Raw genomic sequence first — 16,664 nt, 5'->3', positions numbered from 1 at the left:
CTCCTTGCCAAATCCTACCTTGGCCAGCAAGATTGGCACATCTCCCTCCAATTGGCAATGTTTGGAGCATTATGGGCAGGTTCCTCCAACCAGCTAATGTGCCAATTGGACAGAATTTCACACAATATCCCTCAAGAGGGCATCAAAACAGCTCCATCAATCAATGCCAAGATGAATAACTGCTTGTATAAGGGCCAGAGGTGAACCAATGTGTTTTTGACTTTCTCAGTTTGTGAAGTTCTGTATCTTGAATGAATCATCCATTTTTTCTGAAATTGTAGTGATTTGCTTGTCTGTACCTGTAAATCCCATCTGTATAATTCCTTCATTGTGCATCACTTTTTTAAAAGGAGTACATTATGCATACGTCTAACAAAGACTTTAAATTTCAGTTTTTAGATGGGCCAGATGTGGAAGCATTTTTGTCTTTCTGAATTACTGAAGATCTGTATTGTGAATAAATCACCCATTTTTTTCCTGAAAGTGTAATGATTTGTTTGTCTACACTTGTACATCACATCTACCAATTTCCATCCCACTTGGATAATTCCTTCATGGTGTATCCTGTTTTTTTAGTGTATTATGCATATGTGTAATGAAGTATTTAAATTTAAATTTTTAGATGAGGGTGGAGGAATCATATTTAATGGTTTTCGAGGGCACCAAATTACATAGAGCTGGCTCTTCATATGTAATTTGCTTAACATTGCACATAAAAATGTGGATATTGGTGATAACATGACTTTGGCATGTATATGAACATTGAAGCTCACAATGAGATTGTGCTCCTTTTCAGTGTCTGCTGGAGTGGGAGATGCCTGATGGTCACGACAGTCCACAGGACCCACTAAGCATTGCTAAAGAGGTGAGTGCATCTGTACTTCTGTATTATTTTTATTTTGCTGTGGATAGTTGCATTGCATAGCACTCAATAGTAATTTAGTTATATGTTTGTCTGTTTATTCTCTGTGATGAAAAGAGTAGCAACTGTATGAATATCAAGAACACTGGTTGCCAGCCAGTGCTGTGAAAAAAAGGGAAATTTGAGTTGTGGAAGAACTGTATAGAGGGATCATACAAGGGAGATGAACTTCAAGGCAATTTTATAGAAAAGGAAAGGGAAGTATTTGAATATGACATTGGAGCAATGATACTGTGAGAAGAATTAGACAGAGCATTAAAAGATCTGTGTTGAAACAAAGCCCCTGAAGTAGACAACATTCCCTCAGAATTCTTGAGATACTTGGCACAACTATCCTACCTGTTGTGCAAGATATATGAGTGTGACAAAATATCCTTGTACTACAAGAAAAATGTAATCATTCCAATTCCAAAGAAGCCAGATACTGATATGTGTGAAAGTTACCAACCATGATTTTAATAACTCTTGGTTTCAAAGTACTGACACAAATTATCTACAGAAAAATGGAAAACCTCGGGGAAGATCGGCTAAGTTCTGGAGAAATGTAGGAACACACATGGTAACACTGACCCTACGCCTATCTTAGAAGATCAGTTGAAGAATGTGCTTTATAAGATTTGTAGATATAGAAAAAACTTTTGACAATGAAGACTGGAAAAGCCTATTTGAAGGTAAAGTCCAGGGAGCAAAAGATTATTTGTACAACTTGTACTGAAATCGTACTGCAGTTATATGAGTCAAAGGACACGAAAGATAATCATTACTTGAGAAAGCACTGAGATAGGATTGTATCCTACTCCCAGTGTTATTAAATCTTTGTATTGATCAAGCAGTAAAAGAAACAAAGGAGAAACTTGGAAAGGGGATTGAAGTTAAGAAGTAGAAATAAAAACTCTTAAGTCTCTGTATGTCCATCTTTTCAGAGATTGTTGCAGGACCTCAGCTGTTCAGTACAAAATTTCTAATCAAACACCTTTCAGGCATCTAAATTTCTAAACTGTTATTTTATTGGGATACCAGTTTCAGTGATACATTGAAACATCTTCAGGCCCCCTGACCTATGTGTAGGAAGATTCCAACCTCAGTTCTGGTCAAAACAGTGCCAGCATTCAAAGACTGGTATCTGTAGGTTTTTGATATGGTGATCACTTCAAAAAAACAGTGCCAACATTCAAAGACTGGTATCTGTAGATTTTTGATATGGTGATCACTTCAAAAAGTACTTTACCCAAATTGTGCTGCAGTTTTGTTTTTGTAGATACTGTCTTGCAGTGTAGAAGCAGTGCTTGACTAAGTAATCTGTCAGTGTTGATTTGAAATTCTGTACAGATTCATTACAGGTGATGTATGGCCTGCTACTGTTTGATTTTTGTTTCATAATAATTAAATTTTCTATTAAGTAAAGACATGGAAGATGCAGTACTTCATTTTTCTTAAATAGTGGCTAACACAATAATCTTCCGTCTTGAATAATCTTTTCCTTTAATCTAAATGATCTCAAACTTGCTCCTCAGTGTCCCTGAAATGCACCACCATTTTTCAATATTGACTGAATACAAGTAAAATGTAAAGTCCTGGGATTATCATATGATACACAGTAATTATAACTATGATATATTATGAAACGTGTTTTGTTCAGTTTTCTGTTTATGTAGTCTACATGTTTATTCCATTTTATATTCTGTTGTATCCAGATACTGGAAAACTTTGTATTATCTTTTTTTTGTTTTTTTTTTTTTTCAATTGTTTGTTCGATTATATCTATATGGGGATTAGCTAGTGTCCATTGCAACAATTTTTTTTCAGCTTTACAATCACACTGTCTGCATCAACGTACTCTACTACATTCTCTGTGACAATGTTAACGTTGTTTCCAAAGATTTCTTTGGCACTACCTGTAATTAAGGTGCTGGTGTTATCTGTAAATTGGCATAGCTTTTGTTCCTTTCTAACAGATTCAACAGATTAGAAAACAAAACCTACTTACATATTACTTAACATAAAATCAGTTTTATGCACAAATCGCTATTATAAATTTGGATGTTCTGTTCCCTAGAAATCAAAAGATAGTAGCAGATTTTAAACATTTTTTCTGACCTATGTTTCTAATCCCTCTGTAGTACACACAAATACAATCATTTCTTGGAATTTTTGTATCAAAAACTTCTGATGAAAACAGAAGCAGTCAGTTCACTCCATCTATTTGAACTTCCCGCACTTCCTCCCCATTGGGGACAAGTTGTAATTTCCCTGTGAAATGGTGTGAAACTTGCTGCTCTGGAAAATTTGTTTTGTGATCACCACAATTATTGCTGGTTGTAAGAGAAGTCAAGTGCTAAAAGAAAGAAAGAAAAAAATGTTCTCCCAGTGTTTTGCTCTGTCTAGACTGAACATGCTCACCAATCTGTGTGAGCTGGTTCACACTTGTGCCTCAGCAGTGAGCAACCTTCCGGGTCATGACGAGTAATGGTGGTGGTTGGGGAAGGCAATAGAGGGGAGGAGAAGGGGTATCAGAATGAGGCTGCTTGGCATGAGAAATTATTGTCATTGACCACTGATGTTAAATCTACAGAGATTTGCCATTACACTGTGGTGGAATAACACCTTTCATAGCAAACTGATTCCCTAAGACTGTTGCAGTGACATTTCTTTTAATTTATGCTGATAAGAACATTGAGCAGCTAACTACAAAACATGTTATTTCTTATGACTGATTCAGCCTTATAATGAATGTTGTTTTTGGACAAAGTTTGACTTCAGCTTGTATCTTGTGACTGTTTTATTCACATGTTTGACATAAAATGATGGATGTCAATGAATTCTACTTATTTTGCTTTTCTGTAAAGCATGGATGCCTGTTACTGCTGTCCATCCACTGCTAATGTGAAGATAAGCTCTTAAGTTGCAGTCGATGAGCTAGTTTCCATGGGTAAATTTCATTCTCTTCACTGTAGAAAAAAGTTGCTCATATGAGTATGTTGGTGTAAACATTGACATGATCATAACATCAGACCTGTGAAGTCTTGGAAATTTATGATGGAAATTTTTATATGAGTCCACAAGACCTATTTCATTACAAAATTTATCACCCATCTGTCTGTCACACTGTGGCTATTTTACTACAAAATTTATCATGCAACTGTCTGTCACACTGTGGCTATTTTATTACAAAATTTATCATGCAACTGTCTGTCACACTGTGGGTCTGTAAGCTACAATTGTAGGTAGCAATCCTGCACTGTCATCTCCATTGACTTACAAAGACCTACTCTCCACTTTAAGCATTGTGCTTATAAGTATGAGTATGTTCTCGTGTCTAAGGCTATGGCAGGTGTAACACACAGCCATTCCTCTGAAAACTGCCCACATTTTCCATTTCCTTTGCATTATATAATAATGTCAGACAAGCACATTTTATCATGAGTGCTCACTGTCCAGACGGCAAGCAAGCGTGAGCACTTGTGCTCGCCTAACCACCTCCTGAACAGGCTTGGTGTAGACTACTGTGTTCCCACTACTGCACATTTCAAGTAAATCAGTCAGTATATGGCTGTGTTCACCACTGCTATATGCTTTGTGTCCAACCACTGTAACGCAGTAGGTATGTTCTGTGTTGTGTAAATACACCTCTGTTTGCTGTGATGTGCCATTCCGTTCATATACAGGTGAGTTGGTATTAAACTGTACAGCTATTTGGGTAGCATGCTAACTGATAACTGGATGAGTGAAGAATAAATGAGATTAATAACTGGAGTGACTTTTATGCTTTCCAAAAAAAGAAGCATTTATTATGCAGAAAATTTGGGTTGGAGTTAGGAAAAAGATTGTTTAAATGTAGATTGGTCATGACAAATACTGTGAAGAAAAGGGGTTCTAACAGTTGCTGTTGTAGGTACATTGGAAGGACAGAAGAATACAGGAAGGGAAGTGTAAATGTGTTACATGAAGTGACAAGTGTCAGATGCCAGGCTATGAGGCAGTTAGCATAGAACAGGACTAGATGGAGACAGCAGTGGTGTAATTTGCTATTTGATGTGTGAATAGTACCACATTCATATTTGTGATCACTTCCTCAGAGCCATTTGTTAGATTGAAAGCAAAAGAAGTGAACTAATTATTTGTCTGTTATTTTGCTTGAAAGTGTGGTGTGTCCTATCTCTCACCTTACATAGCATTTTCTTAAACTGTTTCAGGAAAGTTCATCTTCAGACGATTTTCTTGGGCCTGGCACATACAATATTGATAAAACAGAAAATGAGGAAGATGAAGAGGAGCCAGTGTGTGAGGAAGACAGACAGGTAAGTAGTGTTCCCAGTGGCCACTGGTATGGTGAAGGCAGATATTTACATCAGAACTCCAACCAGCATCTACAGCAAATAGGGAATGCCATTAAAAGTCTTGTCGAGAGAGCCAAAAACTTTGCTTGATATGAGACCTAAATGACAAATTAAATTGTCTGAAATGGGCTTCCCAGGAAAGGAGTAAATAGGCTTCAGTGACCAAGTAACAAAAAGAGGTCAAAGGCCAAGGGTGAAACAATTAACGAATTAGTTCAGTAAGAGTTTACAGAAACATAACATCATATTAATTTTTAGATCAACCAAGAAAATACATCAAGTGCTCAGATCTGTAAAGGATAAATATCCTTCTTTGCTGGAATATATTCCTGCAGGGACACAGAAGTCTTTGCTGACTAGAGAAAGTCGAAAAATCAGCTGTAGCAGAGCACGCTCTTCACTCAAGCAACCATGAAGTGAAACTTCATAAAACCAGAATTTTATCTACACTTATGAACTATTGTCCATGGCTCTATGGAGAGGCCATCAAAATTTATATAAACATGGAGACAATTTTATGAGAAAAGCAGAAGTCATGGAACTGAGTGATACACTGACAGTAGATCTACAGAACTGATAAACAAGTTCTGCCTTTCACAGATGACAGTTTGATAGTTTAGTTTTACCTTTGACAAGGATTGTCTCTGTTGACCACCACTCTTTTTACTTATGTCACTCTCCAACACCTGATTAAGGTGGAATCGCAGCTCTGAACAAAATCTTAAGAAAAAAAAAGTTTCATAGACAATGACCATACAACACAGAAGGTTCACCAACAACTATATTAGACAAAGTTCAAATTTTATTTCAAGCAGTTGCCTGTATAATGCTGAATTTTCTTGTAGTAGTTTAGTGGGAAGGGGCTTTTAAGAACAAAAAGGTGCAACAGTCAGTGCTTTATATATCTTAAATAAGTGTATATAGGGTTTTTCAAAATAAGTGTTCCATATTCTTAAAGCAGAAAGTACTGGTCAAAACAAGGGAAAAAAGCCCAATTTAGTTGTGCCTGGAAACAAATACTTGAGATATGGATCATATTACATGTGTAATTTTCAGAAATATTCACTTTTGGAAGTTTTTCTTTGGCCTAGCTTACAACTGCTTCCTTATTTAGATGAAGTAATGGGTGCTATTGACAGTGGATCTTAAGTTGATTCCACAATTGTAGATATCAGTAAGGTGTTTGATCCCATTTTTCACCAGTGGCTTCTATCGAACTGTGTGCCTGTGTGAAGTAGATTGGCAGTTATGTGACTTGACTCCTAATTTCCAGTCAAATTGATCACAGTTCGTAGTAATTGATGGGAAGCCATCTAGTGAAACTGAAGTTATTTTTGGTATTCACCAAGGAAGTCTTATTGGCTTTCAGCTGTTCTTAATCTATGTAAAGAATTTAGGTGACATTCTGAAAAGCCATCTTAGATCGTTTGCAGGTGATGCTGTCATTTACTGTTTAGTAAAGTGAAATGTGGTGATTAACCCTAAAAAATAAAAAGTGTGAGGACCTAACATATGTACTAAAAACCATCTTGACACTTTACCTCAGAACAACAATCTCAATTGTAAATACACTCCTGATGTGGTGCATATAACAAATTTGTTCCCAAGAATGTAAATTTAATACAGGTTGATTTTTGTATGAAAGTTAGCAAATGTGCAAAAACAGAATGTATCTACAGAGCAAATACAAGTTTCAAAGTCAGTTAACCCAAAAACAGAGCTAAACAAAAATATTAGTATGTTTGTGACAGCCATGGATGTGAAATTGCTGCATTATTACAAGATAAATGTAATTTAACGGTAACTGGTTTTGTAGAACCAGAAGTGCAGTTTTTAGAGATAAATGAACCAACAAACTCTAGTGAAATATCAAGCTTAAGTAAATGTGATTCTGTTATACTTCTAGGTGGTTCAAAGGAAGTACAAGTGAATGAAATGAATAAATCTACAAAATAAATTAGGAAATGTTAAAACAACTTATTACATGTAAATATACTCATTGTTAACATTCCTCCTCATTATGCTTTTCCTTGCTGGTCGTGGCTCAGCTAAGAAATTTTCTATACAAACAAACTAACCTCAGGAATATGTTCTACCTTTCATAACATAGAGATGATTGATACATATAATATAGGAAGAAAATTTCATATATAACTCATTGGCTACATTTAAATATGTCGGGAAAAGAGCAACTAGCAGAAAAACTATGAAGTGAAACCCTAAAGAAAACAATCCCATATTTCAGAACAGCCAGACAAACACAAATTTAAAAAATGGTTTAGACTGGAAAAAACAGAAGTGTTGACAGAAGCAGGACAGTGTCAACCACTCAAAATCATCTTGTCTGCTAAAAATTGTATGCAAGAAGCCACATACAAAAATAACAACTCTGCAGATTTTTAGTGTAAGTGTTTTGTCAGTGATGTCTGTAGAAAAGGATTTAATTGAACATTTAACTGAGAAGCCACAAAGCCAAATATTTCTTGTATTACATAATAATTTCCAGTTGATCAGAAATGAAATTACAATGCTACAGTGTTATTTCAGTCTGAGATAAATGCAGGTGTAGTAAGTACTAATGAGTACTGACTGAGAAAAGAAGAAATTAAGTTAACCACTGTTCTATGGTACTCACTAACCAGCTCCTATTGTAGGCAATTCTCTGCACATGATGGTACTGCCATCTTCGTAAAAGTCCAGATATAATTTTGTGAGGTAGGGCAAAATAAACATTGTGCACTATAAGTAGATAAGGACTCTGAGTTTTCTACGTTTAAGCTGCCTGAATTAAACCAAGTAATTATAAATGTATATACACTGAAGAGCCAACAAAACTGGTACACCTGCCTAATATCGTGCAGGGCCCCCTCTAGTATGCAGAAGTGCCGCAACACGATGTGGCCTGGACTTGTCTAATAGGTGAAGTAGTTCTGGAGGGAATGGACACCATGAATCCTGCAGGACTGTCCATAAATCCGTAAGAGTATGAGGGAGTGGAGACCTCTTCTGAACAGCATTTTCCAAGGCATCGCACATATGTAGCAATTCTGGATGCTTGGGGTGTCGCATAGTCCAGCTGTAATTGCCCAAGTCCATAGGAATGCACAATGGACGTGAATGCAGGCAATCAGATAGGACACTTATGTATGTGTCACCTGTCAGACTCATATCTAGTCATATCATGGGACCAATATCACTCTAACTGCACACACCCCTCACCATTACAGAGCTTCCACCAGCTTGAACAATCCCCTACCAACATGCTGGATCCATGGATTCATGAGGTTGTCTCCATACCCGTACATGGCCGTCCACTCGATACAATTCAAAATGAGACTCATCCAACCAGTTAACTCGTTTTCAGTCATCAAAAGTCCAATGTCGGTGTTGACAGGCCCAGGCAAGGCATAAAGCTTCATGTCATGCAGTCATCAAGGGTACATGAGTGGGCCTATAGCTCAGAAAGCCTGTAATATTTTGTTGAGTGGTGTGCATGCTGACACTTGTTGATGGCCCAGCATTGAAATCTGCAGCAATTTGTGGAAGGGTTGCACTTCTGTCATGCTGAACAATTCTCTTCCGTTGTCATTGGCCCCACTCTTGCAGAATCTTTTTCGAACCGCAATGATATTGGAGATTTGAAGTTTTACTGTATTCCTGATATTCACTGCACACTCATGAAATGGTCGTATGGGAAAATTCCCATTTCATCACTACCTCAGAGATGCTGTGCCCCATTGCCTGTGCACTGACTATAACACCACATTCAAACTCACTTAAATCTTGATAACCTGCCATTGTAGCAGCAGTAACAGATCTAAGAACTGCACCATACACATATTGTCTTATATAGATGTTGCCGACTGCAGCACTGTATCCTGCCTGTTTACATATCTCTGTATTTGAATTCACATGCCTATACCAGTTTCTTTGGTGCTTCACTGTAGATCATCAAGAAGTAATATTCCCATCTTTATGACCAAATTAGAAGTTCTGCAAAATAGTGTCAGGTAATTAAATTTGAAAATAATACTTTGTTGCAATTTTAACATTGATTTTTCAAAAAATATTGATATTACACATGCTTTGATAAACATGAGCAAATCATTCAATATGATTCACACAATATATTCTCCAACAAGATCAACTGAGCAGACATGTTCAATAATTGACCAAATATTGATAACTGACACTAGCTCCATATTTACTGGTGAAGTACTATGCATGGGGTACAGTAACCATGATGCTCTGATACTGAACATTGATATGAGAAAAAGTAAAATAAGCCCTAAAAAAGTAGCTCAAAGAAGAACCCTTTTCTGTGAACAGTATTAGGATTTTTAATTTCTTATCAGTCAAGAAAAATTGGGGAAGTATTTGTATGCAAACCACTGTTGAAAGTATGTTCTTAAGCTTTCTCAATAATTTCTTTTATTATTTTAATACAGAATTTCCTCTTGAAACAAAAATTTCAAGCAATAAAAATGGAAATTCTTGGGTAACAGAAGGCATCAAACTTTCTAGTAAGAGGAACAGATTTCTGCAATAATTCTGCAAAAAATATAAAGTCACTTAAGATTTTTCTGACTGTTGTAAAGCCTACAAAAGAGTTATTAGACAGGCAAAACTTGTATGAAATGACAGTTTCGTAAGCAACACTTCAAACAAAATGAAAGCCATGTGGAAAGTTATTAAAAAAGAAACTTTTCATTTAACACCTAAATAAGGTCACAGAGCCACATACAGTTCTAAACAAATTCAATGAATATTTCACCCCACTAGCCAAAGGGTGCATTCAGTCTAACTGCAAGGCACCGTTCTCAAGTTCCACCAGTATGTCAAACACCACTAAAACTAATATGTTTGTTTCTGAAACAGACCCCAATGAAATACCTCTAGTGGCTATGATGAAGTACCTGACTATATATTAAGTGTGTGGTGCCCTCATAGTAAAGCAATTATCAACCATCTTCCACCATTCATTAAAAATTGCCATCTTTCCAGATGCTCTCAAAACAGAGGAAGCCTCACCATTATTAAAGAAAGGTTTCCCTGGTTTAGTATCCAGTTATTGACCTTTGTCCATATTAAGCATCTCTTCAAAAATTCTGGAAAAACTTTTTTATGGCAGACATAAATTTCATAAATAATCAAGCACCTACCAGCATTCAACAAAAATCAAATGACCAGCATAATATAGCTGCAGTTATGCTCTTAGATCTCTCTAAAGCTTTTGATATATTAGGTCATTAAATGCTGCTCAATATATATGAAAGAAGAGGAATAAGATGTGTGGCACATAATTGGTTGTGCTCTTACAGAACTGCAGACAGAAGGTATCACATTAATATGATATTAATATAATAGGGAAACATTCCACATGGGAAAAATATATTTAAAAACAAAGATGATGTGACTTACCATACGAAAGCGCTGGCAGGTCGATAGAAACACAGACAGACACATACATACACACAAAATTCTAGCTTTCGCAACCAACAGTTGCTTCATCAGGAAAGAGGGAAGGAGAGGGAAAGACGAAAGGATGTGGGTTTTAAAGGAGAGGGTAAGGAGTCATTCCAATCCCGGGAGCGGAAAGACTTACCTTGGGGAAAAAAAGGACGGTTATACACTCACACACACACACACATATCCATCCACACATATAGAGACACAAGCAGACATATTAAAAGGCAAAGAGTTTGGGCAGAGATGTCAGTCGAGGCGGACGTGCAGAGGCAAAGATGTTGTTGAATGACAAGTGAGGTATGAATAGCGGCAACTTGAAATTAGCGGAGATTGAGGCCTGGTGGATAACGGGAAGAGAGGATATATTGAAGAGCAAGTTCCCATCTCCGGAGTTCAGATAGGTTGCTGTTAGTCGGAAGTATCCAGATAACCCGGACGGTGTAACACTGTGCCAATCTCCTTTTTAGCGTAATCTACTATACAATTTTATCCCGCTGATATATACTCAATAATATGTAATACGTAATAATACGTAACCTACTTCCAAACCATAACCAAAAAAATTTTTTTCCTGCTTTCAACACTACCGCCGCTATAAAATCCACCGTTTCTAGTTCACAAACAGTTCCTTTCACCTATTAAACAACCATTTCAGCTAGTTCTAATAACTTTCGCTTTATTTCCATTTCTGTTTTTTCAAACATCATTGATCATTTTTAACTGCTTCCCACAGGTTTTAACATCATTATTTCTTCGTCAGACAATTGTTAGCCTCATTCTCATAATCTGCCACCACAAAACCACTCCTTTTAATACATTTACAAATAGTTTTTTCGAAATTTTCCCGAATTTCTCCACCCTTTAAGGTGTTTTGGCGGCAACACAACCACCTAACCTTTATGCACATCGTTGTCTACCAACCTAAGTTCACCACAGGATCAACATAACCAACACTTTTTCGCCTTTTTTCACACCAGATCTCCAGTTGCTTTCTAGTTCCCATATATATATTTTTTTCATTTTCATTTCAGCCTCATGTTACACTTTCCACCTTCTAAAACCATGTCACCATCACAACACCCCCACAACGACCCCATTAAGTTTTATTTACATTCCCTCCGCAAACATGCCTTCGCCCTAGCCAGATTACGCTCCCATATTTTATTTTCTCAGGCTTGTCTGACATTTGGAATTACCCCCAAAGGCCTCACACTTAAAATTCCCATCTCTGGCTGCAACCCTTCTTTCCATCAGTCCCTATACCAGTTCCAAACTGAACAATCCATTGTCCTCACCCACCTAATCCTTCACCTACACATCAACTCAGCCAATGAACACACCCGTCAACTCCTATCCTTAATAAAAATCCTCAATCTTTCCTCTCCCGCATCCACGCCGGCTGTTCAAAGCATCCTCCTACAGGCCAACCGCAAATTAGAACAGCATGCCACCCTCCACCTCAAAAAATTATCCAATCTCCTGGTTTCCCACGTCCAGAAAGGCAGCTCACTCACCCTTCACGAGCTTTCCAGCAAACCTCAACCTCATTGCACACAAACCCAGTCTCTCCCATCTACTCAATCTCCCACTTCCAGCTCCACTCCCTCCAAAACCTCAAAATTCCAATCAACACAATCTGGAACCACAACACCCTAATTCAGTAGTTAACCTTTCCTCCAAACCTCTCTCCCAATCCGAAACCTCTGTCCTATCCAAAGGCCTCACCTTCAGCCCCACTCCCAGATTCAACCAAACAGCCCTCATCAAAGATTTACTGTCCTACACTCCTACTCTCTGCTGGAAATATCACTTTGCCACGAAGAAAAATGATCCTAATCCTACTCCTAATGATCCAACTCCCCAAGTCACTATCCAAATTGAGCCCTGCCTGGAACAGTTCTGTCCTCCGTCACAGCGGGACCCACCTCCTCTTCCTCAAAATCACCCTCTCCAAACCTTCCAGGAATTTCTGACTTCCAGCCTTGCCTCTCAATCCTTCTTAAAAAACCTTAATCCTACTCCCAACATCACCACTGCTGAAGCCCAGGCTATCCGTGATCTGAAGGCTGACCGATCCATCGTCATTCTTCCGGCGGACAGGGGTTCCACGACCATGGTACTTGATCGTCGGGAGTATGTGGCTGAGGGACTGCGTCAGCTTTCAGACAACACCACATACAAAGTTTGCCAAGGTAATCCCATTCCTGATGTCCAGGTGGAGCTTCAAGGAATCCTCAGAACCTTAGGCCCCCTACAAAACCTTTCACCTGACTCCATCAACCTCCTAACCCCACTGACACCCCGCACTCCTACCTTGTACCTTCTTCCTAAAATTCACAAACCCAATCATCCCTGCCGCCCCATTGTAGCTGGTTACCAAGCCCCCACAGAACGTATCTCCGCCTACGTAGATCAACACCTTCAACCCATTACATGCAGTCTCCCATCCTTCATCAAAGACACCAACCACTTTCTCGAACGCCTGCAATCCTTATCCAATCTGTTACCCCCAGAAACCATCCTTGTAACCATTGATGCCACTTCCTTACACACAAATATCCCGCACGTCCAGGACCTCGCTGCGATGGAGCACTTCCTTTCACGCTGATCACCTGCCACCCTACCTAAAACCTCTTTCCTCATTACCTTAGCCAGCTTCATCCTGACCCACAACTTCTTCACTTTTGAAGGCCAGACATACCAACAATTAAAGGGAACAGCCATGGGTACCAGGATGGCCCTCTCATACGCCAACCTATTCATGGGTTGCTTAGAGGAAGCCTTCTTGGTTACCCAGGCCTGCCAACCCAAAGTTTGGTACAGATTTATTGATGACATCTTCACGATCTGGACTCACAGTGAAGAAGAACTCCAGAATTTCCTCTCCAACCTCAACTCCTTTGGTTCCATCAGATTCACCTGGTCCTACTCCAAATCCCATGCCACTTTCCTTGACATTGACCTCCACCTGTCCAATGGCCAGCTTCACACGTCCGTCCATATCAGACCCACCAACAAGCAACAGTATCTCCATTATGACAGCTGCCACCCATTCCACATCAAACGGTCCCTTCCCTACAGCCTAGGTCTTCATGGCAAACGAATGTGCTCCAGTCCGGAATCCCTGAACCATTACACCAACAACCTGACAACAGCTTTCGCATCCCGCAACTACCCTCCCGACCTGGTACAGAAGCAAATAACCAGAGCCACTTCCTCATCCTCTCAAACCCAGAAACTCCCACAGAAGAACCACAAAGTGCCCCACTTGTGACAGGATACTTTCCGGGACTGGATCAGACTCTGAATGTGGCTCTCCAGCAGGGATACGACTTCCTCAAATCCTGCCCTGAAATGAGATCCATCCTTCATGAAATCCTCCCCACTCCACCAAGAGTGTCTTTCCACCATCCACCTAACCTTCGTAACCTGTTAGTTCATCCCTATGAAATCCCCAAACCTTCTTCCCTACCCTCTGGCTCCTACTCTTGTAACCACCCCCGGTGTAAAACCTGTCCAATGCACCCTCCCACCACCACCTACTCCAGTCCTGTAACCCGGAAGGTGCACACGATCAAAGGCAGAGCCACGTGTGAAAGCACCCATGTGATTTACCAACTGACCTGCCTACACTGTGACGCATTCTATGTGGGAATGACCAGCAACAAACTGCCCATTCGCATGAATGGACACAGGCAGACAGTGTTTGTTGGTAATGAGGATCACCCTGTGGCTAAACATGCCTTGGTGCACGGCCAGCACATCTTGGCACAGTGTTACATCGTCCGGGTTATCTGGATACTTCCCACTAACACCAACCTATCTGAACTCCGGAGATGGGAACTTGCTCTTCAATATATCCTCTCTTCCCGTTATCCACCAGGCCTCAATCTCCACTAATTTCAAGTTGCCGCCACTCATACCTCACCTGTCATTCAACAACATCTTTGCCTCTGCACGTCCGCCTCGACTGACATCTCTGCCCAAACTCTTTGCCTTTTAATATGTCTGCTTGTGTCTGTATATATGTGTGTGTGCGAGTGTATACCCATCCTTTCCCCCCCCCCCCCCCCCCCCCCCCCAAGTAAGTCTTTCCGCTCCCGGGATTGGAATGACTCCTTACCCTCTTCTTTAAAACCCACATCCTTTCGTCTTTCCCTCTCTTTCCCTCTTTCCTGAAGAAGCAACCGTTGGTTGCGAAAGCTAGAATTTTGTGTGTATGTATGTGTCTGTTTGTGTTTCTATCGACCTGCCAGCACTTTTGTATGGTAAGTCACATAATCTTTGTTTTTAAATAATATGATATTAATGTACGGAACAAAATTATTAATAGGGTTTTCTTCTCAGATCAAAGATCAATAAAAGATGGTGTTCCTTTTATGTAGGTGATCTTCTTGATCTCATGAGCCCTCAAAAAACTATCCCATTTGCTGATGATACAAACATAGTGTTGACTGGACCTAGTCCTGAACACCTTCAGTCAGAGTCTGATAACTATATGAAAAGACTTCCTGAGTATGAAACTTCCTGGCAGATTAAAACTGTGTGCCCGACCGAGACTCAAACTCGGGACCTTTGCCTTTCGCGGGCAAGTACTCTACCATCTGAGCTTCCTGAGTAGTCTAACAATACTGCCTAATTGTTAATACTGGAAAATCTGTATGTATCAACTTCCATTTAATTGTCTCATCCTGCCAGAAAACTGTCCAAGTAAATTTTAATAATGATAAAATTGAAAATGTAAATGCAAAAAATTTTTTGGATCTATGGGTTTGACAGCATTTAAAATGGGATACATATGTAAACAACTTATCAAAGAAACTCACATTATTGTGCTATGGACTAAGAATATTGAAACCTGCTACCAGAAACAATGCTATTCACCAAGGAATACCTCATGAGAAAAGGAAAATTAACCCAAAACAAGGATGCACAAGTTATACCAGAGGATGATCAAATATCCACCAAATCGTTTCAAGGACATCATAACAAACAACTGTAATTCACATTGGTGATAGTTACACTATAAGATTCCAGATCAAATAAAACTTGCTCCAGATACAGCATCAGAAACAAACTGATTGTGTTTCTAACAAAGCATTGCTTCTATTCAATACAAGAATTCCTAGAAATGAAAAATTAAATATTACCAACTAAGTGTAAGCTGAGTTGCCAAACACAAAACTGCTGCTTCCTGTTGAAAATACTACAATTGAGTGTAGAACATTTATTTGAGTGTAGAACATTTATAGGAAAAATAGTAACCCATACTACTACAGTATATAAGTATATTTCAGTTACACTTCTCAAAAAAAATTTAATACTTTTTATGTATGTACACCTTTTATTAGTAGTAATAGAAAATGCAGAATGATATGCAACAATATTAAGAAAAGGATAGTTGCTACTCATCATATAGCCGAGATGCTGAGTAGCAGATAGGTACAACAAAAAGACTGTCACAAAATGAGCTTTTAGCCAAGAAGGCCTTTGTTGAATATAGACAACAGTCATACACACTCATGGAAATGATCACAGTCCCTGGCAGCTGAAGCCAGACTCTCTCTCTCTCTCTCTCTCTCTCTCTCTCTCTCTGTGTGTGTGTGTGTGTGTGTGTGTGTGTGTGTGTGTGTGTGTGTGTGTATGTGTGTGTGTGTGTGTGTGTGTGTGTGTGTGTGTTATTATTTTACTAGTAGTAAATTCATTGCCTGTGTGTTCTCAATGGTTGATTTCATTTGTCATATATTTCTAAATGTTATTCTGTTTCTGTAGTATTTCCAGTGAACATTTGCAGTATTTCTGTATTTCAGTGAATATTTGTATAAATTCTTAAGTGGCAATCCATTTGCCTGCATACTTCTTAGTTGCTCATGTTCATTGTTTGTGTACTCTGTGTGTTATTACAGTCATTAATGAGCAAATGTATAAAAATTTTT

At 38.8% G+C, this 16,664-nt stretch overlaps 1 protein-coding gene across 2 annotated transcripts in view; it reads left to right on the top strand.

Moving 5' to 3' along the window:
* Positions 1–16,664, top strand: part of LOC126425113 (zinc finger protein 501-like) — a 203,760-nt gene that overhangs the window by 76,806 nt on the left and 110,290 nt on the right. For both annotated transcript variants that reach the window (XM_050088043.1, XM_050088042.1), the window contains exons 3-4: positions 797–865; positions 5,116–5,220. In XM_050088043.1, coding sequence (XP_049944000.1) covers positions 797–865; positions 5,116–5,220 — 174 coding nt within the window. The remainder of the gene's footprint in view (positions 1–796; positions 866–5,115; positions 5,221–16,664) is intronic.

This window comes from Schistocerca serialis, chromosome 10, assembly GCF_023864345.2.
Source record: "Schistocerca serialis cubense isolate TAMUIC-IGC-003099 chromosome 10, iqSchSeri2.2, whole genome shotgun sequence".
Classification (NCBI taxonomy): domain Eukaryota; kingdom Metazoa; phylum Arthropoda; class Insecta; order Orthoptera; family Acrididae; genus Schistocerca; species Schistocerca serialis.
The sequence above is the reverse complement of the archived record's forward strand: the minus strand, read 5'-3'. Positions and strand labels throughout refer to the sequence as shown.